The sequence below is a fragment of the Pan troglodytes genome, chromosome 11 (assembly GCF_028858775.2).
Source record: "Pan troglodytes isolate AG18354 chromosome 11, NHGRI_mPanTro3-v2.0_pri, whole genome shotgun sequence".
Lineage (NCBI taxonomy): Eukaryota > Metazoa > Chordata > Mammalia > Primates > Hominidae > Pan > Pan troglodytes.
The window spans coordinates 58,874,851-58,900,751 of NC_072409.2; the positions used below are offsets into that span (position 1 = coordinate 58,874,851).

The 25,901-nt window shown below is 39.9% G+C and overlaps 1 protein-coding gene across 1 annotated transcript in view; it reads left to right on the forward strand.

Annotated features, from left to right (window-relative positions):
• Window positions 1-467: 467 nt before the first annotated feature.
• The window catches only part of PGM5 (phosphoglucomutase 5), a 177,546-nt gene continuing 152,112 nt past the window's right edge, over window positions 468-25,901 (forward strand). Inside the window, exons 1-2 of the mRNA XM_054658169.2 lie at window positions 468-1,306; window positions 21,930-22,092. Of these exons, the coding sequence (XP_054514144.1) occupies window positions 1,046-1,306; window positions 21,930-22,092 (424 nt within the window). The 5' untranslated portion in view covers window positions 468-1,045. The remainder of the gene's footprint in view (window positions 1,307-21,929; window positions 22,093-25,901) is intronic.

Genomic DNA, 25,901 nt, shown 5'->3' on the forward strand with positions numbered 1-25,901 from the left:
TCCTATTGAAAATGATTAATTCAAGGAAGAGTTCAGACAGTGTGGACAGATACAGTGCAGGAAAGCCTGTTTCTAAGGCAGGAGCTGGGTAGGGAGGGTGAGAAGGGCGAGAAGAATAGGGAAATATGTGTTGTCTGTGTTGCTGCTGTTGCAACCACCACAACAAACAAACAAGTGAAAAAAAAAAAAAAAAAAGAATTGTCCATACCGGAAAGTGTGCTGTTTTGGAGAAGGCTGGGGAAAGTGTGGATGGCTCGAGTGGGTCCTGTTGGATTGAAGTCTGACAGTGGTGATTCCCTTCAACAAATGGTCGGGGTGGGAGGGTACACACACACACACACACACACACACACACCCCACACGCAGCGCCCAGCCTCCGATTTCAGCGCTGGCAGGAGATAACCATTCTTAGCTCGCCTTTCCAGGGTTATTTTTGGCTGAGGCTGTTCGCTGATGGCAAAAGGTTTCAGCCCCCTCCCAAATCCCTCCCCGTCCTTGTTCTAAAGAGAAACTGGTGCGTGTAGGCTGCGCACTCCCAGGGAGACAGGGAGACGGGCCGGGCGCCGGAGAGGAACCCGGACTCTGCCCAAAGTCTCGCCGCCCGCCGGCTGTTTTCTGGCGGAGGGTGTGCCCCGGAGGGCGGCGATCGCGGGTGAAGGCTGGGGCCAGGCGCGGGTGGAGGCGTCACCGGGGTCGGGCTAGCAGGCCCTGGAATCAGGCTTTTGGGACACCCCGAAAGTGAGTCCAACTTGGGGAGAAACTGAGGGCAGCTCGGGTGGTCTGGCAGCGGAGAAGGTGGGCGGGAGAAAACTTTACAGGAAGGCAGAAGCAATCTCTGCCGAGAGAGTCAGCGAGCGGCCGCGCGGAGAGGAGGGGCGGGCGGTCCCCAGGCGGGCGGGTGCAGGGCGCAGGGCGCCGACCTGCTGGAGAGGGGGCCCGGGCGCGAGGCGGAGTCCCGGCGCGCAGGCAGGCTGGTGGAGGCCCCCGGCAGGCTGCAGATTCCCTCCGGCTCCGGGAGCCGCAGCAGGACCGGCCAGGAGGCGCCATGGAGGGGAGCCCCATCCCGGTGCTGACAGTGCCCACCGCGCCCTACGAGGACCAGCGGCCGGCCGGCGGCGGGGGTCTGCGGCGACCCACCGGCCTCTTCGAGGGCCAGCGCAACTACCTGCCCAACTTTATCCAGAGCGTGCTGTCGTCCATCGACCTGCGCGACCGTCAGGGCTGCACCATGGTGGTGGGCAGCGACGGCAGGTACTTTAGCAGGACGGCCATCGAGATCGTGGTGCAGATGGCCGCGGCCAACGGGGTGAGTGTCCGGATGCCCCTCGCTTCCTGCCGCGCCGCTGCCATGCCCTCTCCTAGCCCTTGTCCCCCTGCTGCCTCCGGGCCCAGCTGGGAGGCCCCTGCCGGACCCGGCTTTGCTACCTCACTCCCGCGTCCTCACCCTCCAGCGCCCCACTCCCGCCGCGCTCGCAGCCTCCCCGGCGCACCCCGGACACTGGGTTCTATTAGTACCCACCGCCCCCAAAAGCCTTGAGGGGTTTCCGTCGTTCCTGGAGCCACTCCGGGCGCCCTGGACTCTTCTCCGACTCTGCGCACATCCCGCACCTGCTCATTTTTCTTTCAGACATTCTCTTGCCCGGCCCTGTAGATTCCAAGGCAGCTCCCAGTTTTCCATATTGTTCCCAACGCGTTCACTGCCCACAGTCCCCACACAAACTCCTTTCGCAGGCTCACAACATAGTCCCTCTGCCCCGTGCCCTTTTTGCAATAATCTGCCAGTCCCCTAAGTCTTAGCTCTGCCTATTTAACAGTAGTGGTGTCTCAGAACACACATACACACACACACACACACACACACACACACACACACGATCCCTGACATATTTGGCAAGAGTAGGCCCTGAAGGTTTTTAATATTTTGGTTCTTTAACCCAGTGGAATTACTGAATGATTTATTTAATTAGGGTAGAGATGGAGTGGATCAATTTGTTTGATGCTAAGCAGCCTGAGCTCGCAGTTCCCAGGGGGCATACCTCTAAATGGTCTGAAATGAGATTTGCAGTGGTTTTCTTAATGCAATTCCCAACTTCTCTCCAAATGCCTTTTGGCATTTGACAACATTTCATGCCTCTTCCCCTTTCGGTTTTCATCCTTGTTTTCTCTCCCTTCTCCCACGACCTCCGTAGTCTTCTGCAATCCAGATTCTCAGACTTCGGGTTTTTCTCCCTCTGCCCCTTTCCTCTCTGTCCTATAACTAGAAGCACCTTTTGGCATAGACCCATATCCCAGTTTCCTCTTTCCCAGGTCCAGCAGCATCTCAAGGACATCTACAAGAGGGATACCTAATTTCAGGGGTCTCTGAATTATATGTGGGAAACATCGTCTAAAAAAGTAATTTTATCCTTATTCATGCAACCAGACCCACACTCATAGAACTTTTCTTTAAGGAAAGTGTCTTGCAGATGTATAAATGAGTGTTAACATCTTTAAAAGCGAAACTGAACAATTCCCTGGCATTTGAATTCCCTCCTTCCTTCCCAACCCTCTCCTTTTCGTTTTCTCATTTATTATTAAAAACATTTTTAAAGGATCTCCATGCTTCATATTTATCTACTATAATTCCTCCTTCTCGGTGTTGCAGGGATGGGGAAAGAGGATTTTTTTAAAAACATAATAAAAAGCAATTGGGAGAAACAGGGCCATTGGTGTTGGGGTGGGTAGTGGAATTGTGATTTTTGACTCCAGTAGACAATGTTGCTGGATATATGGGGTTTGATTTCTCTCTGTCTCCTCACTTGGGATTGATGAAGTTTGGCTAGAATCAGGGAGTTGAAGACAGGTTGACAAATGGTCTTTCACTCTTCTCTGACAGGCTGTTCCTGTGGAGTGATGGAGAATAACGAGCCTTGGGAGAGCTATGGGAGCTCTCATACTTCTTCCCGAGCCAATTTTTTAGGGAGTGAGAGAAACATGGCCTGTCCAATACTTGTTGTGGGTCAGGATATTTTTGAAGCTACAGTTGTTGATTTGCATGGGAAAATTATTATGTCTTATTATTTCTTGTCCCACTTTACCATAAGGACTCCTCAGCTTCTTACTTCAATGGGTCTTCTATGACAAACACACTTTATTAACTCTAAGAGTGGAATTTATTTTAACAGATAATTAGCATAGGTCAATATATGCTTAAAATATAGTCAAATTAAACCTACTAGCTGTTATAAAGGACAGATGACAAATTAAAATCCACATAGAAGCGTCGACTCTTAAATAATCTGAAAGTACTACTTCTAAGAGGGGTGGGCATGGGTGAAGGGAATGGTGGACATGTTTCAGAATTTCAAACAGCCAACTTTAACCAATCTTTTCCTCATTTTGTTCACCTTCTTGGGGGCTTATGCTAAAGTGAAGTGAATAGCCATAAGGCTGGCTTCAGGAGAAAGGTGGTCTAAAAGAACTGGATAATTTTAAGCAAAATTGGTCTTGAATGATTGAAAATTGATGAGAACGTGCTTGTCTCCTGATTTGGCATCCTGAATTAGACTCAGGAATACTGAACTTGGATCCCAAAGGCTTTGGTCTTTTTTGATATCCTATTGGATAATCATAAGCAGGCTAGAAAAATAGAAAACTAGAATTTATTCTCTTTGAACTGACAAATCTAACCAGTGGGCTGCATTCTCTATATCTGAAAAATCTTGGTTTTGATTGAAAAAGTTAATTTTACAAAGCAATTTTCTTTTTTTAAATTAAATTTCATTTTTTTTGAGACTGGGTCTCACTTTGTTGCCCAGGCTGGAGTGCAATGGCACAGTCTTGGCTCACTGTAGCCTTGACCTCCCCAGATTCAGGTGATCTTCCCATCTCAGCCTCCTGAGTAGCTGGGGCTATAGGTGCATGCCACTATGCACAGCTGATTTTTGTGTTTTTACTACTCATAGGGTTTCTCTGTGTTGCCCAGTCTAGTCTCAAACTCCTGATCTCAAGAGATCTGCCTGCCTTGGCCTCCTAAAGTGTCATGAACCACCATGCCCAGCCTACAAAGCAATGTTCTAGGAAAAACTACAGTTACTCTTTGATTATGTAATTGCTGGAGAAGAAAAACATGGCATTTCTAAAATGATGAACTATATTACTTATATTTTAATATCTCATAAAGTTTGAAATAGACATTTCAAACATAAACATGTATAAAAATTTTTATAAATTAAAAATATAAAATCAAAAACATTATAAAATTATTTTATTATAAAATTATTATAGAATCAAAAACATTATAAATTTAAACAACTTTTTAAAAAATTTATTTTGGGATTTCCCATGGAGCGATGGAGAATAATGAGCCTTGGGAGAGCTATGGCAGCTCTCATACTCCTTCCTGGGCCAACTCTTTTAGGAAATGGGAGAAATATACCCTGTTCAATGTTTATTGTGGGTCAGGATATTTTTGAAGCTATAGTTGTTGATTTGCTTCAAACTTTAAAAAATTTATTATAAAATTATGGGATGTAAAAAATTTATTATAAAACTTTGAAATTTTCAAACTTTCAGAAAAGCAGAGAGATGAGATTAATGGCACTCATAGGCAAACATAGAACATAGATTGTAAACATTTTGCTATATTTGTGTCATGATTATTTTTTGCTTGTGTTTGAAAGTATATTAAAGAAAATGATATTTTACCCCTAAATTCTTTAGTACAGATTTCTAAAAAATAAGAACATTTTCCTGTATAGTTACAAAATCATCTTTTCAAACAAAATAAAAAATGGTTTTTTTATATCATTTATTACCCAGTCCACATTCAGATTTCCTTAATTATTATGAAATGTCCTTTTATTTTTTGAGACGAAGTCTTGCTCTTTCACACAGCCTGAAGTGCAGTGAAACAATCATAGCTCATTGCAGCCTCAAACTCCTGGGCTCAAGTGATCTTCCTGCCTCAGCTTCCTGAGTAGCTAGGACTATAGGTGCACACCACCATGCCCAGCTAATTTATTGTTTTTGTAGAGATGGAGGTCTTACTACATTGCCCAGGCTGGTCTCAAACTCCTGGCCTCAAGTGATCCTTCCAGCTTGGTCTCCCTGAAATATCTTTTGTGGCTGGTTTGTTCAAATTAGTTTCTTCTAATCAAGGGACACACATTGCATTTGATTATTTAGCTCAAGACTTTTTTAACCTGGAAAATACCCTCACTCTTTGTTTATGTATTTATTTAATGAAATTGACTTGTTGAAAAACTAGTCAGTGGTCCTGCAGAATATTTCCCCTTCTGGAATTTTCTGGTTGCTTTTTATGGTGTCATTTAACTTTTCACTCTGTTTTTTCCTGGTTAACTGGAAGTTAGTTCTAAAGGCTTTTAGGCCTGCTATAACAAAATACCAAAAACTGGATGACTTATAAAGAACAGAAATTTATTTCTCACAGTTCTAGAGACTAGCAAGTTTAAGATCAAGGAGCATGTGGTTTTGATATCTAGTTAAGACCAACTTTCTGGTTCATAGATTGGCCTTCTTGCTGGGCCCTCACATAGTGGGAGAGACTAGCTAGCTCTCTGGGGCCTCTTTTATAAGGGCACTAATTCCAAATATGAGGTCTCTGTCCTTATGATCTAATGACCCCCTAAAGGCCCCACCTTTTAATACCAGCACCTTTGGGGTTAGGATGTCAACATATTAATTTTGGGAAGACATACACGTTCAGCCCATTGCAAGGTTTAGTTAGATTCAGGTTCAACTTCTTTTTTTAAAGACTATTTCATAGGCAATAATGTGTATTCACATCCCATCATTAGTGATGGTGAGATGATCGCAAGATTAGGGCGATCACTGCCTATCTCCTCTGTTATATTCCCCCTTGGGTCAAGCCAGTAGTCTGTGATGTGAACTTTGTACCATGTGTATATTCAGTTATATTCTGTATCAATATTTACTTGATTGTTTCAGCATTTATTAATGATCCTTGCTTGAGTTGATTATTTCATTAGGGGTTTCAAAATGGTGAATTTCTAATTCTCTAATTCTATCTACATGTTTTAGCTGGCATTTTTCTATAAGCAGACCATTTTCTTCACAACTGGGTTATTTGGCTACCCTGAAACATAGTTCCTTCCGGGAAGGCAGAACATATGTTTATTTCTGTCTTTTAAAAATTACTGGTGTTTGGAGTGAAGATTTGGTGAGTTAACTACCTCCACAGGTGACAAATGAATTTTGTTTTGTCTCACTTTTGCTTTTTTGAATATCACTGTGGCTGCTTGGATTTTTATACTTAATTTGAATGGATTAGGGAATAAATGAGAAGATAGGTTTTATCTGTTTCTGTAGTTTTTATGTGGCTATGTGAACTTACATTTAAAAATTCCCAGAAATATTTTAATTCCCCTTTAAAGATATAAACTATGTCATACTATAAAGCAAAAGAAAAACCAATCATGTGAAGAGTAAATAGTATCGTTTAAACGAATTGTGGTTAAGCTTAGTTTGTAACTAGTTTTTTATTTTCTTTCTACTTTTATCTGCTTCAGAGCCTCTTCAGTGGTTTAGATCTTCTATGTGTCAAATTATTCTAATATCTTAAAAAGTTTAAGAGCTAAAATACAACACAATGACTACAGGAATGCCTTTGTCGTTTTCTGGGTGGGTACACCTAAGGCAATTTCTTTTTCTCTTCTTTGTTCTCTTCTTCTTTCTTATTCTTAAATCATCTTCAATATTGGACAGATGATAGCACTGTGCCTGCCTCAAGATGTTTCTGACTTTTTCTTTTTCTTTTTTTTTTTTTTTTGAGATGGAGTCTTGCTCTGTCACCCAGGCTAGAGTGCAGTGGCACAATCTTGGCTCACTACAACTTCCGCCTCCTGGGTTCCAGTGATTCTCCCAACTCAGCCTCCTGAGTAGCTGGGGTTACAGGCATGCACCACCACGCCTAGCTAATTTTTTGTATTTTTACTAGAGACGGGGTTTCACCATGTCGGCCAGGCTGGTCTTGAACTCCTGACCTCAAGGGATCTGCCTGCCTTGGCCTCCCAAAGTGCTGGGATTACACGTGTGAGCCACTGCGCCCGGCCGTTTCTGACTTTTTCTAAAGTCTTCTTTCTCTGGAGATGACATTATATAATAGCACTGTTCAATAGAAGTTTCTTTGATGATGGAACTGTTCTGTAATCTGCATTGTCCCAGCCACTAGCCATATGTGACTACTGAACACTTGAAATGTGGCTAGAGCAACTGATGAACTGAATTTTGCATTTTACTTAATTTTAATTAATTAAAATAGAAATGCAAATAACCATAAGTGGTTAGTAGCTACCATACTGGACAGCAAAGATCTATAATTCAGCATTTAAAATCGATTTTGTTTTGTTTTCAAAAATGGAGTCAGACTGTTACAACCCAAAAGAACTGTAGGTTAAATTAAGGTAAATCGCCAAATACTACATACACATTTGGGAAATCCAAACCAGATTTTTTCATGTGATAACCACACCCTCTTTGGCTTTAGCCTTGGAGGTAATGGAGTATGGCAGAAAAAACCCTGTATCAGCAGCTGGAAGACTCACCTTCTTTTCCTAGCTCTGCCATATATTGACCAAAAGAGTCAAAGTCCATTCAGATGGTTGAGGGGCCTTGGAATTTTGTTTTTGGTTTTCACATACAAGTTGGAGGGCAGATGCGTTAGCCTCTTGAAATACCCAGAAACCACTTGTTTCCTCATCTAAAAATCAGGTATGACAGGATCATTTAATTATCCTGGAAATCAGATGAAGCACTGCATATGAAAGCACTTTGTAACATCGATAGCACTGGGAAATGTAAAGACCTTTTACTGAAATATAAAGGTGTATGGTCAACTGAATATATCTCAGATAATTATGATTTGACTGTATGTATTGAATATAACCTGTAGTGGGCCCCTTGGTAAACAGCTTACAGTTTTGTTGCAAGTTTTAGCCAAGAGAAAATTTATTTGTTGACTAGTCATGCCCTTTATTGGCCACATGATGAGCAGCAATGATATTAACACACAGTGCACCTTGCAGAATTCCAGAATGTCTCAGTGTCTTGTGAACTAGGAAGCTGAAATGCAGTGGTATGCAGAAGGCTGGCTCAGTAGGAGCCTTGGGAGTGTCCTCCAGATAGATGTTTGTGCAGGTTGTATTTGATTCCAGTTGGCCATGAAAAGCTGGTTGCTCTAAAGAATGAGAATATACTTGGTTTTGCATTTACTAGAACTATCTGGGGAACAAATCTTGGGGTGGAAGAAAGAAGGGAGGGAGGGAAATCTGTGCTTCAATACCTAGGGCTTCTTTCCTGGAATGGATCTGAGAATCTGGGATTGGGTGGCTAATATCTCATCTCTAGAAGGGAGAAAGAACTGGGTGGTGATGGCTTTGTATTTTCTACTGGAGTTCACTACAGAATAGGTGAATGGAATGGGCTGCTATGATCCAGACATTAGGGAGGACAGGTTTGTGATACATTAGAAGACTTGAATGAGCCCTTCTATGATTCTCTCTTCCCTCTTTCTGCTTCCCTTTCTGAATCACCATCCCCAGGTTGTGGAATTAGCAAATCTATTATGTGAGCAATAGCAAACTTACAGGAGCCCTTGGCTCCATCTATCTCCCTGTTTGTGTCAGTTCATTCTGGATGCTTTTAGTCTGTGGTCTTCATTCACTCTTTTTATGGGGAAGTAAAAGGAGTGGGACAGATTATGAGAACAGCTGGGTCCTCCCAGTTGCTGGGGTGGTTATTTTAAGCTTTGTTTAATGTGTCCAGAGACCCAGATGGCATTTTTAACTAAGCTGCTTTATTAAATCTTGTGATAAAGCATAGTGATGTTTATTGAAAATGCAGACACACATCAGCAACATTATGTGTGAAACTTGCTCTAAGAATTTTCTATAAAACATCTGTTCTCTTTGAGCCTTTTGTGAACTCTGGAAGTTTGCTAGTTTCTATACAGACTTGAGGACAAGAAGTTGGAACCCACTTTTGGAGATGTCCAAGCATAGGTATTGGAATCATTAATCCTAACCCTCTCAGTTTTAAGGCCCCAGATACCCTTCTGTTAGAAAACAGTAACATGAGCAAGCACTGTAATAACATTTAAACAAGATTATTTGGAAATAATGGACAAGAAAAATTAGTATAAATTGTTTGGGGATTTTAAAATTAAAGATAAAAAGCTAGGGCTTCAATGACCTGTGCCAGCCTATAGCCTTAAGAGTCAATTTGCAAACACTCAAGATTTGGCCAATATGCCTCTACTACTTCTACTTAACACAGTCAAAGGGAAATTTTTAGATTCTTTCATCTGATTTGACTCTCTTAGTTATGAATAAGAGGATATCTAGAATATATATGCGACTTGTTAAAATGAAAATCCACCTTCTCTGAGTCTTCAAATATCTTACATGTCTTACATTTTTAGTAACATCAACTTTTGAAGTCATGTCCGTAGTTGTATGAAAAGAAAAATTTCAGGAACATTCAACCTCAAAAGTTCTTTTTCTTAGTCTGAAGTCGTAGAAGCATTTGACTTTTACTTTCTCTTTTTAAGTTTGTACTAGTAGGTATTTTGTATAAATATAATATTTAATTATTGCCTTTGTATTCTTTTTCTCTAGTAAACATCCTGGTTTTTAGCTATCAATATGTAGTTTTACATTTAGGGATTTCTAATAGAAAGAGAAAGGAATCTGAAATGAGAGGACAAGAGTTTATTCTACTTGACCAAACACATACAAAATACTGGAAGGAGAGTTTTACAACAAATATTTAATATCTATGACATGTAAAAAGGTTTTCCAAATCAAGAAAATTCAAACAATTCAATACAAATATCATCAATAATAACACATGAACAGGTGGCCAACCTTATTAATAACCAGAGAAATATAAATTAAAACAATCCATCAACTTGTAAAAAAGATGAAATTACCCAGAGTTGGTGTAGGTGATGGAAAATTGTCATGTTTGTATACTGTTCATAGAAGTTAAATTGACATAACTTTTTGGTCAGGCAATTTGGAAGTATATATCTAAATTAATAGAGTAGTTTTCTAATAACCTGGGAATCTCTTAATCTAAGAATCTTTACTGTAGATTTTTCTAGAACAAATGTACAAACATCTATGTACAAGGGTACTCACTGCAGCATTTTGCTAAGGAAAAACTCAGAAAAAATCTATATGTTCAACAGAGAACAGGTACATAATTCATGACACAACTGCACAATATACACCACTAAAATAAAGGATATAAATTTATATGTAGTATGAAAAAGATGTGAATGATAGCTTGTTGGTGAAAAACAGCAATGACTGGAATATTGTGTGTAACGTAATCCTGCTTTTCTGTATACAATGTAGGCATAGAAAATAGGATTGAAAGGACATACTCTAGTCAACAGTGGATATAGCTTGGGTGGAGGGGGTGTATAATGGGGAAGGAGAGTCCCTTTTCCTATCTATTCCATATACATCTCTGGATTTAAAAGATCATACATGCATATGCATTACCTTCAAAATTAAAATGATAAAGACAAAAGGAGAAGCTTTGGATTTGAATCATGATACTACTGTTTGCAACTTATATGACCGTGAGGAAGTCGCCTAGCCTCCTGGGGTTTATTTCCTCATTTATAAAAATAGGGAAAGTAATAATACTTGTCTACATATCTTCTAGGGTTGTTGGGAGGATTGAATGTGATCATGGGTTACAGTATTATGAATTATTTATTCATATAACACAATTATTATAAAAATATTTTGCTCTGATTAAAATAAAAGAAGGACGAGATCATGTGTGTTTTTGTCCCAGCAGCTTTACTAACCAGAAAGCGCCTGCTGATGTGGTGATCACAGTTGCTTTGGTGCAGCTTCCTCTTGACTTTTGGCATTTCTCCATGCTGCTAGCTAAGGCTGAGGTGGCGACTGTTGAAGGTGTGAGCTCCTCCCCCTCCCAGCACACATTTGTGTGCGTACTCACACTCATGCACACACAAACACACACATGCACACTCTATCACAGTACATGAGGTGGCAGCAGCTGCTCCGGCATAGACTTTCACACAACATAAAGGACTTTTTTGGTGTGGTCTGTGCATTATCTCCTGTTAAGGATGAGCTGAGTCAGTGCCCTGCTTTTCCATCTGAAACCTTTCTGAGGCTCAGGCTGTGTTAAGAGCAAACCCTCTCCCCTCCATGCCCACCCCATGGCCCTCTACTGAAGCCAGATCTTAATCTGCTCATTTCATGAGGATTTTCAAACCGAATGGACTGGGCCATGTGAGAGATTACTGAAAGGAACAGACCAAGCAGAGGCTAAGAGACTCCACGCTAATCTGCTGAGTCGTCTGAAAATGCACAGCTGTGGGAGCTCACGGTGCTTTAAAGTACTTTGGCAGGATGTTTGTTCAGGGGTCCTGTTCCTGCAGCCCTGCTGAATGTTTGGTTAGGAGGCATAATCTTTTTTTGGACAGGATCTCCCAAATGTAAAGTGATAGATGCTAATGTGGAATATAATACAGAAGATCCAGCTTGGATGTCATAAATAACAATAAATTGTTTAATCTTGCTGAGCTGTAAATCTATGATTGCCAGAGGTCTTTAGTTCACTGGAACATAGTATGGGGGCAGGGGCACTTAGCAAATAGGCAGTTATTATTTTCCAACCAGACAGAAACTGGTCTGATGGAATTTATCTAAAAAGGCATACACATGTATTTTAATTAATTATGACAATTACTCAGAGAAAACACAGGCCCTAAAGAGGCTGAGGGGTTTTTTTGTTCTACCTATAAATGTATATGTATATTCACCTATATTCTACCTATGTATAAGTAAGAGAATGAGTTTTTGTTTTGGGGATATATATTTATACGTATCTATACAGATAGATATACACATACTTAATTTCTGTCTACCTATTAAGGTGCGGTGCCAGATGGAAAATATTTTTAAGCATTTAGATAGTTTATTCTATAGCATATGTGTGCATATAGCCCCCCCATAAAGCTTTGTCTCTTTTCTGGATATATTTAATAAGAGGCTAGAACAGAGTCCAAAATGTCAGAAATGTTTGAACATTCCATAGAAATGAAAGAGGTGTTTCCAAATGACCTATGTTTCTATGGCAATAAATAGAACTTGTGCTGCGTTGGATGGGTCAGGAGTAAGGAATATAAACAGTGTAAGTATGACTATTCCAGGCAGAAATCTACCTTGTAAGAACAGCTTTGTGCAGTGAGCTCAACAACATTGATCAGTTAGCAGTCCGGTTCAGTACAACATTGATCAGGTAGCAAGCCGGTTCGGCAGTGCCAGTCGGAGACACAGATGGGGACAATCAAAGAAGATGCAGGTCAGGACAAGGATGCAGACATGTACCTGTCACTACCATGGACTTCAGCAGCTTCTTAGTGAGCAGGTTTATGATTAAAGAAGAAAGATATCGTTGATATGTAAGCATGTTACAATTAATTTGCTGTTTAGTTATTAGCAAACTACATCCAGTTTTTAGTTTTTAGGTTTTTTTTTTCTTTTTTCTTTTTTGAAACACGTTCTTGTTCTGTCATCCAGGCTGGAGTGCAGTCGTTATCCAAGCTCACCACAGCCTTAAACTCCTGGGCTCAGTGGATCCTCCCACGTCAGCTTCCCAAGAAGCTGGGACTACAGGCGCACGCCACCATGGCCAGCTAATTTTTCTTATTTTTTTGTAGAGATGAGGTCTTGCTGTATTGCCCAGCCTGCTCTTGAGCTCCTGGCTTCAAGCCATCCTCCTGTCTTGGGTTTAGTCCTCAAACATGTTTTTGTTTTACATATAAAAATTTGAGGTAAAAGAACATTTTTACATTGGTCAATAATGGTACATTTAAACAATGGACGACTATATCCATTAAAATCATGTTGTGGAAGAATATTCAGTGACATGGAAAGATTGACTCAAGGGCAAGTGAAACGTGTCAAGAGTCTGTTAGGTACTAGACACTGTAAACTGGGTCTTGGCTGTGTTACTTGCTTGCATCCTCCATCATGTGATCTTTTAGATAACAAAATCGAGATACATAGGGATTTGGGATCTTGCGCAGTCACCCAGGCAGTAGGTGGCAAAGTCAATTCTTACATTCTTTCCCATTGAACACCAAAATCTCAGCTTACCTCAGGGCACTCAACTCTGCTTTCTTGACCCACACCCAGGTAGACCCAATGGACACTTGTAGCTCTTATCCAGCTGGGGTGGTCACCTCATAAAATGGCAACAAGTGGGGCCCTTTCTTGTTCTAGTGAGTCAGACTGTATACCTTAAAGATTTCAGAGCACTTCCTATGTACTGAAATTGCCTCATTACCAGGAAGGACATACTTCCAATTTTCACCACCTCCATTTTGCATCCAAGGAAGATTAGATTTCTTGATCTTCTCAATGAAATCTTGAGAAATGGGTGGGCCGATTGAAGAACAGGACTTGGGCCACACTTCTAGATGCCTGTGACTTTTCGGCACTTATTCAGATATTAGGAATTGATTATGAAATCCATGGTGGTTTGATGCTAATGAACTCTCATCTATCTCTCCAGCATGTGTGTAAAGACTTCCAGAGGTACAGGAAGTTGAGGATGAGCTCTCTTACTTCCATCTGGTCTCCATGTAACAAATCATATAACTGCACAATTATCCAAATGCAAATGAAGGAGTCCCTTGATGTTTGGATAACCACATTCATGCCTCGAGTTTGTTATTTCTTGAAATTGCCCTTATCCATCACCTGTTTACCCATGGACAACACTACTTAAGGGCTGGCACTCTGCAACCCATGGCAGCTTGGCTTTGGGGTTCCTTCCAGTGTTTTGTTTTTGTTTTTAACCGAGAAGACAGGAAACAGGCATCTTTGTGTATATGGCTTGCCACAGCCCTTCATAGATGGACATGGTGGAGGCTGTGTGGTCCTGGAGAACACTTCCTCTGTGAAGCATCAGGGAAGTTTCTGTTCATTGTGTCTTCACTTTCTCCAATTCACTTGGGGAGTGATAGGGATTATAACACAGTGCGCAGAGGATATTGGGGAATGTCATGCTTAATTTTCCTTTTTTTTTTCTTAAATGACATTTAAAGCTAAAAGAGAATCACAAAGGGTAAGTCTGATTTAAGACATTGCACACATGAAAGAAATCCTGCTTTCATGCGTGTTATGTCACAGGAAAAACTCATTTAGAGTCAACAGTCTGCACCTACTCCGAAATTTTAGCCTGAGGGTTTAAATATTACCTCGCTGCTCTCTAGGACTTTAATTTGAGCTAATTAGAAATGGAACTCATACTAAAACTAATTTAGGAAAGAAGCTGTTGATGTTCTGAAGAAAAACAGCTGTCAGAAATAAGATCATTAAAAAACCATAGTTGTATATGGCACAAAATGTAAAGGAATAGAAATGCTGGGAGAAAGCTTTTATAGAATAACATTTTATCTTTCTTTGGACACGGGTCTAAAGCATGTGAAAGGGCATATTGATTCCCTTGGCACCTGGTATGCTCATTTATGGATGAAAAAGCCCAATGACATAATTTAGGTGAGGTTTAAGGCTTGATGGGAGGCATTGGTGCCATTAGAAGGACGGACACAAAGAGTTCTTAAGTAACGGCATCATGGGAAATGATAATTGCACACTCCTTTCTACTATGTCTTGGTTTCCCCAAGCATTTAGAAGTCATGGCTGGGTAGGAACAAATTTATCATGAGTCTGTCTGTGTGTTTGGGAATGCATATGCCTCACAGATGTGTCTGCAGGGGTCTGTGTGATAATGTTCATATATGTGATAGATGTGGACCCTGGGATCTGTATCTGTGTGGACCCTGGGATCTGTACGTGTGTGAGTGACAGTGGACTAGGGTCCACTTTGCCCCCTTTTCTGCGTGGGAGTTGAAGGAAATGCCCCTTAATGGCAGTAGCATCCACTTGGGTGTGTGCACCTTCTGGAGGACTGGGTGAGGTTGCCCTTCTTCCAGACAAAGCCAGACCCTATGGTGTGGGACGTTCAGCGGGGAGCAACAGAATGCCATGGCTTGGTCCTCCCTGGGCTGTGGTCTGGATTTCACTCAGGAATGAAAGTCAGATATTGCCTGCTTCAATGCTGTAAACATAACTAAGGATAATTATGTAAGTAGACCATCTTTTCCTTGCAAGGTAGCGGTCTGCTGCATTGACAGAGGGTAGTATTTCTAGGACTTTTTCAGAGAGTAAAATGGTACTTTAAGGGATAATCTGCTATCTAAAGATGAATTTTAAATGTTGGAGGGGGTTGTGGGATTTGGGGAAGACAATAGAATAATTTGTGTTATGGTTAATTTAACAAAGAGTTTTTGTTTATAGAATCTGATCTTCGGTGGATTTTAACAACCCTCTTCTTTCTTGGCTTTTCAGATAAAGATGCAGAGCCTCAGAGAAGTTAAATGATTGATCCTATGTCAGGGGATAGAGTCAAGACTCATACCTATGCCTTTTAACTTCAAGTTGAGTGCTTTTTCTTTATACAAAAGGGCTTTCAAAAGTTATATTTCTTTTTATCAATGACTAGATCTTGAAAGCCATACCTTTTCTGATGGCATTTATCCTGAGCTAATTGGTAGAGAGAGGGTGAACAGAAGAGAAGACATAGACACACAGAGAAGAAGACGTGAAAACAGAGGCAGAGACTGGAGTGATGTGAACACAAGCTCGGAAATATGTGGAGGCAACAGAAACTGGAAGAGGCAAGGGAGGATCCTCCCCTAGAGCCTTTCGATGAGGCAGACCCCCACTGACACCTTGATTTTGAACTTCTGGCCTCCAGAACTATAAGGGAATAAATTTTAATTGCTTTTAGCCACCAAGTTTATGGCAATTTGTTATAGCAGCCTTGTAAAGCTAATACAAACCTTGTATTCATTTCCTAGGACTCCCATAACAAATTACCACATATTTGGTGGTTTAAAATCACAGAAATTTATTCTCTCACAGTTCTGGAGGCCGGAAGTCAAAATCAAGGTATCGGCATGGCCACACTCTGTAGATGCTCTAGGGAGAATCTGTTCCCTGCCTCTTCCAGCTTCTGGCAGCAGAATACATTCCCTGGCTTCCCGGGTGTGGCTGCATCACTCCAATCTTTGCATCTGTCTTCATATCTCCTCTTCTTTGTGTCTATTCTAGTAAGTACAAAGTGCTGCACCTTCCATGATGGAAGTGGCCCAAATTAACCAATCTACCACCAGGTAGCTGGCTGATCATTTGGGGAATGGTACCATAAGGAGACTCAGTGTTGGTCCCTGCTGCTGGTAGAGTAGGCACTCTGCAGTGGCCATAGCCAGGTCAGCCTTGGTGAGTGAATGTCCATGTTGTTAAGCCCATGCATAGCCTTCATCCCTGCCATCACGGCCATGGTATTACAGCATTCTTGCATTGCTATAAAGAAATACCTGAGGCTGGGTAATTTACAAAGAAAAGAAGTTTCCTTAGCTCATGGTTCTGAAGGCTGTACAAGCCTGGTGCCGGCATCTCCTTGGCTTCTGGTGAGGCCTCAGGAGCTTTTACACATGGCGGATGACAAAGTGGGAGCAGGCATATCACACAGCAAGAGTGGGAGCAAGAGAACAAAAGAGAAGGTGCCACATACTTTTAAACAAGCAGATCTCATGTAAACTCAGAGCGAGAACACACTTATCATCAAGGGCATGGTGCTAAATCATTCATGAGGGACTCGCCCCCATGATCCAAACACCTCTCACTGGGCCCCACCGCTAACACTGAGGATTACATTTCAATATGAGATTTGGAGGAGACAAACATCTAAACCATATCAGCCACTTGGCTCATGAGCCCATTGGACAATGACAGGAATGGCTGGGGGAAAGCCACTCATTGACATCCACAGAACTGGTCATCCTATTATTAAAATCCTCCTCTGCCTAGGTCACCATTTGGTGAGTGTCCATAAGGGACACAAATATCTTCACAATTTTCCACGTCTTACCTTAGAAGCCCCATCACCCTCTCTTTCACATCTCCTCCAGTACTTATCCCCCAGATGATAGGACCATGTCCAGCAATACCTCTTCTCTCTGGTATTGATGGGTTAATGAGCAGATCTCACATAGGCAAAATTTCCAGATATCTAGAATTTAATCTTCTGTTAATTCTCTAATTATAACTAAAGTATTTCAGGTTGAAACTTTATTCAAGTGTAATTACTCACTTTAACCTTCTTAAACAGAATGTATATTACCTTTTCAAAAATAACTGAAATTTAATAAGATGAAAATGTATCTATAATCGTTCCTATTTAATAACTTTACATGTTTATTTCTGCATTTTTCTAAGTCCTTGCCCCAAAGTGGACATAATTTTATACTGTAATAGCATAAAATAATTTTGCATTTGACATTTTTGATTTGGCATTAAACTATCATTTATGTTTCTTTCACTACTGCTTAAGAAAATGTGGGTGGTTGTAATAAATAAACCTGAAATGTAGGCAATTTTTATTGCCTTAAAAACAATAGAATGTTATTTCTCACTCACACCATAGTCCAATGAGGATGTCCCTGGTGGGCAAAGACTCTTGTCTACCAAATGGGATGGGGACCCAGTTTCCTTCCCTCTTGTGACTCTCGCATTGCCTAGAGCCACATGATTACCTGTACTGAATCTGTAGAAAGAGAAATAAGCAGTGTAGAGATGATATGTCTGTTTTCTGATATCCTCAGCCTAGAAGAAACACACATTACTTCTGTTCTCATTCTCATACTAGTTTATCACCCATTGTCCAAATGCGCCATGTGGCCACACCTAGATGCAAGGGTGGGTTGGAAAATGTAGCCCCTGGCTGGGCAGCTGTTCCTCAGCATTGACTCTGTGCTATGGAAGGGCTTCCTAAGTTTTTGTGGACTGCTATCCCAGTCTGTCACCACTATACAATCTTCATAATTTTCCCTTTAAATGGCTGAGAGAAAATTTTGAACAAAAGCTACAAACATTTTTCAGATTCTTGATTCTCCAGACTTATTACTTGAGGGCAGTGACTAAATTATATTCAGTTCTATATCAGAAGGTTCTTCCATATTGCCGGTTTCTTGGTAGATACTCAACAAAATGAGTTGAATGACTACATAAATTTTAGCAAGAGCATATGGAAAATAATTTATCATGACTTTGGGTAATATTATAGGTGTAATTATTGTCCTTTCTCTTTCCTGACTTGATTAGTAGCACCACTATCCATTAAGTTATTAAAGGTAGAAAGCTGAGATTATTCTTGACTCCTTTTCTCACTGGTCCAGTATTAGTTATTTATTGCAGTGTAAGAAATTACCATGAAACTTAGTGGCTTAGTTGGGGCTTGATGGGGGCTGGAGGATCCACTGCAAGATGGCTCAGTCACTTGGCTGGCAAGGTGGTGCTGGCTGTTAGCCTCCCATCTGATCCTCCTCTTTCCGCTCCTGCCACTCTTCAAGGTATTTTTTCCAGAGCAGCCGTTCAACATTCATTTATTTTTTCCCATTAATTAATTCAACAGATATTTATTGTATACTTACCATATGCCAGATTTGTTCTAGGTTCTTGGAATATAGCAGTGAAAAAAAAAACAGTCCTTGGATCTTATATACAGTGGGGAAATAAACATATAATGTAGAAAATTAGATGGTAATATGTGTGAGCACATATATTTATTATTTCCCATCATTTCTATGAGACAGGAGATGGGTATTCTGGCTTGGGGACTCACATGAGGTCACAGTTACATGTTGGTATTGGTTTGGTCATATGAAGTCTTGGTGGGGGCTGGAGGATCCACTGTGAGATGGCTCAGTCCCTTGGCTGGAAAGTTGGTGCTGGCTGTTGTTGGCAGGCCTTGCTTCCTCTTCACAGGGCTTCTTGAGTGTCTTCATGACATGGCGGCTGGTCTCTCCCAAAATAAGCTGTCCAAGAGAGCAGTGGAGAAGTGTCCATGCCATTTATGGCCTCACCATGGAAGTCACACACAATCACTTCTGCAATATATACTGATTACCCAGATCTGCATCGTTCAGTGTGGGAGGGGACCACAAAAAGGCACAAATGCCAAAAGGCAAGGACCATTGGGGCCATTTTGGAGGCTATTTACCACAGCCCCTCCCTTCCATATTCCAGTCCACCTGCATATTCTGTTCATCCTCCTTCCAAAAATGTATCTCAAACCAAATGACTAATTTTCATTTCTGTTGGCTCTAGCCTAGTCCAAGACTCTATCAACACTCGACTCGAAGAGTCTCCCATCTGATATTCCTCTTTCTGCTCTTGCCCCCCTTCAAGGTATTTCTCCCAGAGAATCCATTCATCATACGTTCATTATTCTCCATTCATTAATTCAACAAATATTTATTGTACACTTACCACATGCCAGATTTATTTTAGGTTCTTGGGATATAGCAGTGAAAAAAAGTCCTTGGGCTTTACATACAGTGGGAAAATAAATAATATGGAAAATGCTAAAGGCAATATATGTGATCCAGAAAATTATAGCAGGGTGAAGGAAATAGGAAACAATAGAAAAGTTAGGGACTTCTGGCTATAGTATTATATAGGGCTGTCAAGGGTGCTATCTCTGATTAGCTTACATTGAAACAGAAACCCAAAAGACAGTAGAGGGCAGGTATGTTAATATCTGGGCAAGTATTCTAAGCAGAGGAAAAAGAAAATGCAAGGGCCCTGAGGCAGGATCATGTTTGGTATGTTTGAGGAATAGCTGTTCTGTTCCGTTGTGGCTGGAACAGAAGAAGGAGGGCGGGAGGGCGATGGAGAATGGTACATGATGGAGGTCAGATTATGTAGGGCCTTGTAGACTACAATGAAGACTTTGGCTTTGTTTTGGGTTGGTGGGGGACAAGGAAAGCTATTGGAATGTTTTAGTGACTTGATGTGACTTACTTTTTAATAGGACCATTTGGGCTGCTCAGCCCATGATGTTTAAAAATGCAATCAGGTCACTTCCACTGTTTAAAACCTTTCAATGGATTCTGGTTGTACTTAGAATAAAATCTAAGCTCCCTTAGCTATTATTATTATATTATTATTAAAATTGACATCCTTTATTCTCTATTATAGCAGTCTAATTCCTTCCTAATATGTACCTCACTAGTAACTATTATTATTATTGCTTATTTGTTTATAATCTGTCTCCTCTACTTGAAAATATGTAGCCTGGGGATCTTGTGGATTTCCATACTAAATCATCCCAAGGCCACTTTGCTTTTGAGCTGTGTGTGTGTGTGTGTGTGTGTGTGTGTGTGTGTGTGTGTGTGTTTTGATCTCTTCTGTATCTTTTTTTCCCCTGATCTCGCTGATTGTTATATTTGGCCAGTGACTGACCTCTAGCAATGATGGTGCCAGGGCAACTTTGTTGTTGAACTGTATGTTAAAGTTTGTTTTGGCTTGTCGGTTATATCAGTACTTATCAAATGAATTATCTGGGAAGAGAGGAGAGGATCTTATTAAAATACAGGTTCTTATTCGGTAGGCCTTGGGTGGGCCTTGAGGTTCTGCATGTCTTTCTTTCTTTTTCTATTTCTTTCTTTCTTTTTTCTTTCTTTCTCTTTCTTTTTTTTCTTTCTCTCTCTTTCTTTCTTTCTTTTTCTTTCTTCTTTCTTTCTTTCCTTCAGACAGAGTCTCACTCTGTAGCCCAGGCTGGAGTGCAGTGGTGCCATCTTAGCTCACTGCAACCTCTGCCTCTCAGGTTCAAGCAATTCTCCCACCTCAGCCCCCGGAGTAGCTGGGACTACAGGCGTGCACCACCATGCTCAGCTAATTTTTGTATTTTTAGTAGAAATAGGGTTTCACCACTTTGGCCAGGCTGGTCTCGAACTCTGGACCTCAAGTGATCTGCCCACCTCAGCCTCCCAAAGTGCTGGGATTTCAGGTGGAGCCACCACGCCCAGCTGAGGTTCTGCATTTCTATCAAGCTTGCAGGTGATGCCCATGCTGCCAGCCCTTTGAGTAACAAGGGGGCTTTATTACTGAGCTTGGCTGAACATTGGAATTATCTGTGGAGCTTTAAAACTACTAATGCTGGGCTCTCAACCCCAGAGATTGCAATATAATCAGTCTAGAATACAGTTTGAGTACTAGGGTTTTAAAAAGCTTCGTAAGTGATTCTATTTGTAGAAATATTGAGAACTACTAGATTGGATGATATTGAATCCAATTTTAAAACAAGGTGTAGCAATAAATGTTCTTCAGCGCTGTGTTGCTGACTTTTTAGAAAGTCAGTTTTGTAGCTCTAGAAAGAATCTGGCTGCATCCATGGATGACCTCCAGATCTCTGCTTAGCATGACTGGGTAATTTCTCCAATGTCTCCAGCACATGCTGTCACTTAACAGCAGAAAGAGAATTCCTACTTTCAGGAGAAAAGTCATTCCTGAAGATTACAGTTAAAATATGCCCACAGATGATGAGGTTGTACTAAATCAGTCCCCTTGCTCTCTGAGCTTGTTCTAAGTTACAGGAAGCAGAAGAAGCAGAGAAGCACTCCATTTCTTTTTTCTTGTAATCTCTAGCATGTCCACATGCATAGTTTCTGAGTCAGTAGCAAACTAAGAACTTCTTGTGTGATTCAAGCTAACCCCTCGATTATCAGAAGCAGATGTTTCAAACTACTGAAGATCAATGAGGCATATCCTATTTACAGGTTAATAATTGACTACTAGATGCAGGTGCACCAAATGGTCTTAGAGACATTAGACAGGAGAGACAATGTCAGTGCTCCCCCTACCCTGCCTCCCCTAATCTAAAGCCTACTCTGTTTCTTTTATCAAGTGATTGGTTGTATGTTAACAGAGCCTGGGGCACTTTCCTGTTGAAATGCCTTTAATCCCAAGCAACTGGATTGATTTTTTTTTTTTTGGATGGTTTAGATTGGACGACTGATTATTGGACAGAATGGCATCTTGTCGACACCTGCAGTCTCCTGCATCATCAGGAAGATCAAGGCAGCTGGTGGAATCATTCTAACAGCCAGCCACTGCCCTGGAGGACCAGGGGGAGAGTTTGGAGTGAAGTTTAATGTTGCCAATGGAGGTATGTGGTTCAGCATATGCCTTAATAATCATGATTTCTTTCCTCTTATATTATTATAGTCTCACAGTGACCCTTTGATGATAGACAAGCAAGGTGCAGAGGACCTAGCTCAGAAAAATTCAGTGAGGTGCCCAAAGAGATCCAACGAAGAAGTGGCATGATGGGCTCATGAACCCATTTGGGTGGTCTCTTGGTCCCCTGTACTCTTCAGCATAAACTATTGAATAATTGATGCTTATCTGATATGGAAGGATTCTGAATTTTAACATTAAAACATACCCTGAAGGTCGTTGTCTAAATGACAATGACCCTCATTTTACACATGAACAAATCAAAGGCCTGAGAGGCTGAGTTACTGCTGAAGGCCACAGGGTTGATCAGGGTCAGATTAATGATTTTTAGCCCAAATCCTGGGCTCTCATTTTCCTACAGTGTTGACTTTCTCTCAAAATCATAGAATTGTTTCACTTTTTCTTATATTCACAGCAATCTATAGTTTGGGGGTCCTTAGTGGAGGGGGTGGGATATATGTATGGAGTAAATTTCTTTTAAAAATTGAACACACAAAAAAATAGGGAGAATAAGAAATAGAATAAGAAAAACAAGAAATTATCTTGTTTTTCTATTTTGCTTATCTTTTTTTCTGAAGAATTTTAAAGCAAATTATAGCATGAGAACATTTCACACCCAAATATTTTTGTATGCATCTCTAAAAAGGAAAGACACATTGCTGCATGACTGTGCTAACATACCTAACAATAATAACATTAATTCTCCAATATCACCTGAAAACTAATCTATAGTCAAATTTTTCAATAATCCCCAAAATATTATTATTTATAGCTGTTTTATTCAAATCAGGATACATCTAAGGATGTCATGCATTTGCTTGGCAAGTCTCTTAAATCTCTTTTAATCTAGAACACTGAGTTTACATGAATGTGGGTAGGAGCCAAATTTTAACCAGCAACAGTTACCATTATAAATTATTCCTCATCCCAGGCAAAGCAGTGCATTCTGAAGGGAAAACTTATTATCTATCCCTCCTTGCAGACGTTTTACACGTTATCCAAACAAGAAAGTGTATTCATGTTGAACATTTAAAAAACAATATTGTAACCACAAAGCAGAAAACTAAACCACCAAACCACAAAGGTAGACAACAATAGAGGAAGAAGAGAACAAATTATCTACAAAGTAACCAGAAAACAATTAGCAAAATGGCAGGAGTAAGTCTTTTTCCATCAATAATAACGTTGCTGGTACATGGGTTAAACTCTCCAATCAAAAGATATAGAATGGCTGAGTGGATCAACAACAAGATCCAACTAGATGCTGCCTACAAGAGACCCATTTTTAAACTTTAAGAATAGGCATATATTGAAAGTAAAGGGATAGAAGGAGATATTCCATGAAAACAGTTACCAAAAGAGAGCAGGGATGCCTATACTTATATCAGATAAAACAGACTTAAAGCTGTTCCAAGAAACAAAGAAGGTCATGATTTAATGATAAAGAGTTCATCTTATCAAGAGGACATAACAATTGTAAACATATATGCATCCAACATTGAAGCACTTAAATATGTAAAGCAAATATTAGTGGACATGAAGGAAGAAATATACAGCAATATAACAATAATAGGGGACTTCAGTACTCCACTTGCAATAATGGAAAGATCAACCAGACAAAAAAATTAACAAGACAACACTAAATTTGAACTATACTTCAGACCAAATGGACCTACCAGACCTACATTCATCCAACAACAGCAGAATATACATTCTTCTCTAGCATACATAGAACATTCTCCAGGATAGACCATATGTTAGGCCACAAAATAAACCTTAAAAATTCAAAAAGATTGAAATCATGTCTAGTATTGTTTCCAACCACAATGGTGTGAAGCTAAAAATCAATAACAAGAGGAATCTTGGAAAATTTACAAATATGTGGAAATTAAACAACATGCTTATGATGAACTAATGGGTCAAAGAAGAAATCAAGAGGGAAATTAAAAAATATTTTGAGATTAATGACAATGGAAACACAATGTATCAAAACCTACAGTATGCGGCAAAGTCAGTTCTAAGAGAGAAGTTTATAGCAATAAATGCCTACATTAAAAAAGGAAAAAGATCTAAATAAGTAGACTAACATTATGCCCCAAGGAGCTAAAGAAAGAACAAACTAAACCCAAAGTGAGCAAAAGGAAGGAAATAATGAAGATCAGAACAGAAGCAAATAAAATGTAGTATAGAAAAACTATAGAAAATATAAATAAAATCAAAAGTTGGTTCTTTGAAAAAATAAAATCTACAAACTCTTAGCTAGATTCACTAAAAAAAGCAGACTCAAAGAAATAAAATCAGAAATGAAAGTGGAGACATTGCAATAGATACCTCAGAAATAAAAATGGTCATAAGGGATTATTATGAACAATTTTATGCCAACAAATTGGAGGACCTAGAAGAAATGGATAAATTTCTAGAAAAACTAACCCAACAAGATTGAATTGGGAAGAAACAAAAAGTTTGAACACTCCAACAACAAATAAAGAAATTGAAGATGTGATTAAAAACTTTCCAAAATAGAAAAGCCTAGGACCAAATGGCTTCATGGCTGAATTTTATCAAACATTCAAATAATTATTACCAACACTTCTTAGACTCTTCCAAAAATTAGAGCTACAGGGAATACTTCCAAACACATTTTGTGAGGCCAGCATCACCTTGATACCTAAAGCCAGACAAACATATTGTAAGAAAATAAAACCACAGGCCAATATCTCTGATAAATATTGACGAAAACCAAATTCAACAACACATTAAAGAAATTATGAATCATGGCCAAGTGGGATTTATCCCTGACATGCAAGACTGGCTAAACAGAATGAAAGATAAAAACCACATGATCATCTCAACTGGTGCAGGAAAGGCATTTTACAAAGTTCAGCATTCTTTCTTAACAAAAACTCTTAACACTTTAGGTATAGAAGGAAAGTTTCTCAACATAATAAAGGTCGTTTATAAGAAACCCACAGCTAACATCATAATCAATTGGGGACAACTGAAAACTTTTCCACAATTTAGTACATGGCAGGGATGCCCACTCTTGCTATTTCTATTCAACATAGTTTTGGAAGTACTAGCAAGAGCAATCAGACAAGAAAAATAAATAAAAGTCATCCAAATTGGAAAGGAGAAAGTAAAATAATCTTTATTTACAGATGATATGATCCTATATATAGAGAATTCTAAAGATTCTACACATGCACACACACACACACAAACACACACACAAATTTTTAGAACTAATAAATGAATTCAGTAAGTTGCAGGATACAAAATCAACATACAAACATCAGTAGCATTTCTATACATAAATAATGACCCAGCTGAAAATAATCAAGAAAACAATGCCATTTATGATAGCATCAAAAAAATACTTAGGAATAAATTTAACCAAGGGGTGAAAGTATACTGAAAACTATAAAACATAAGACACAAATAAATAGATATCCTGTGCTCACTGATCATGGATCAAAAACATTAATATTATTAAAACATTCATTAAAACTATCAAAATTTCAATAACATTCTTCATGGAAATAGAAAAGCAATACTAAAATTTGTATGGAGCCCCAAAAAACCAAAGCAATGTTGAGGAAAAAAAAGTTGGAGGTACCACACTTGCTGATTTAAAATTATATTACAAAGCTAAAGTAAAACCAAAACAGTATGATACTGGCATAAAAACAGAAACATAGACCAATGGAACAGAATAGAGAGCCCAGAAATAAATCAAGG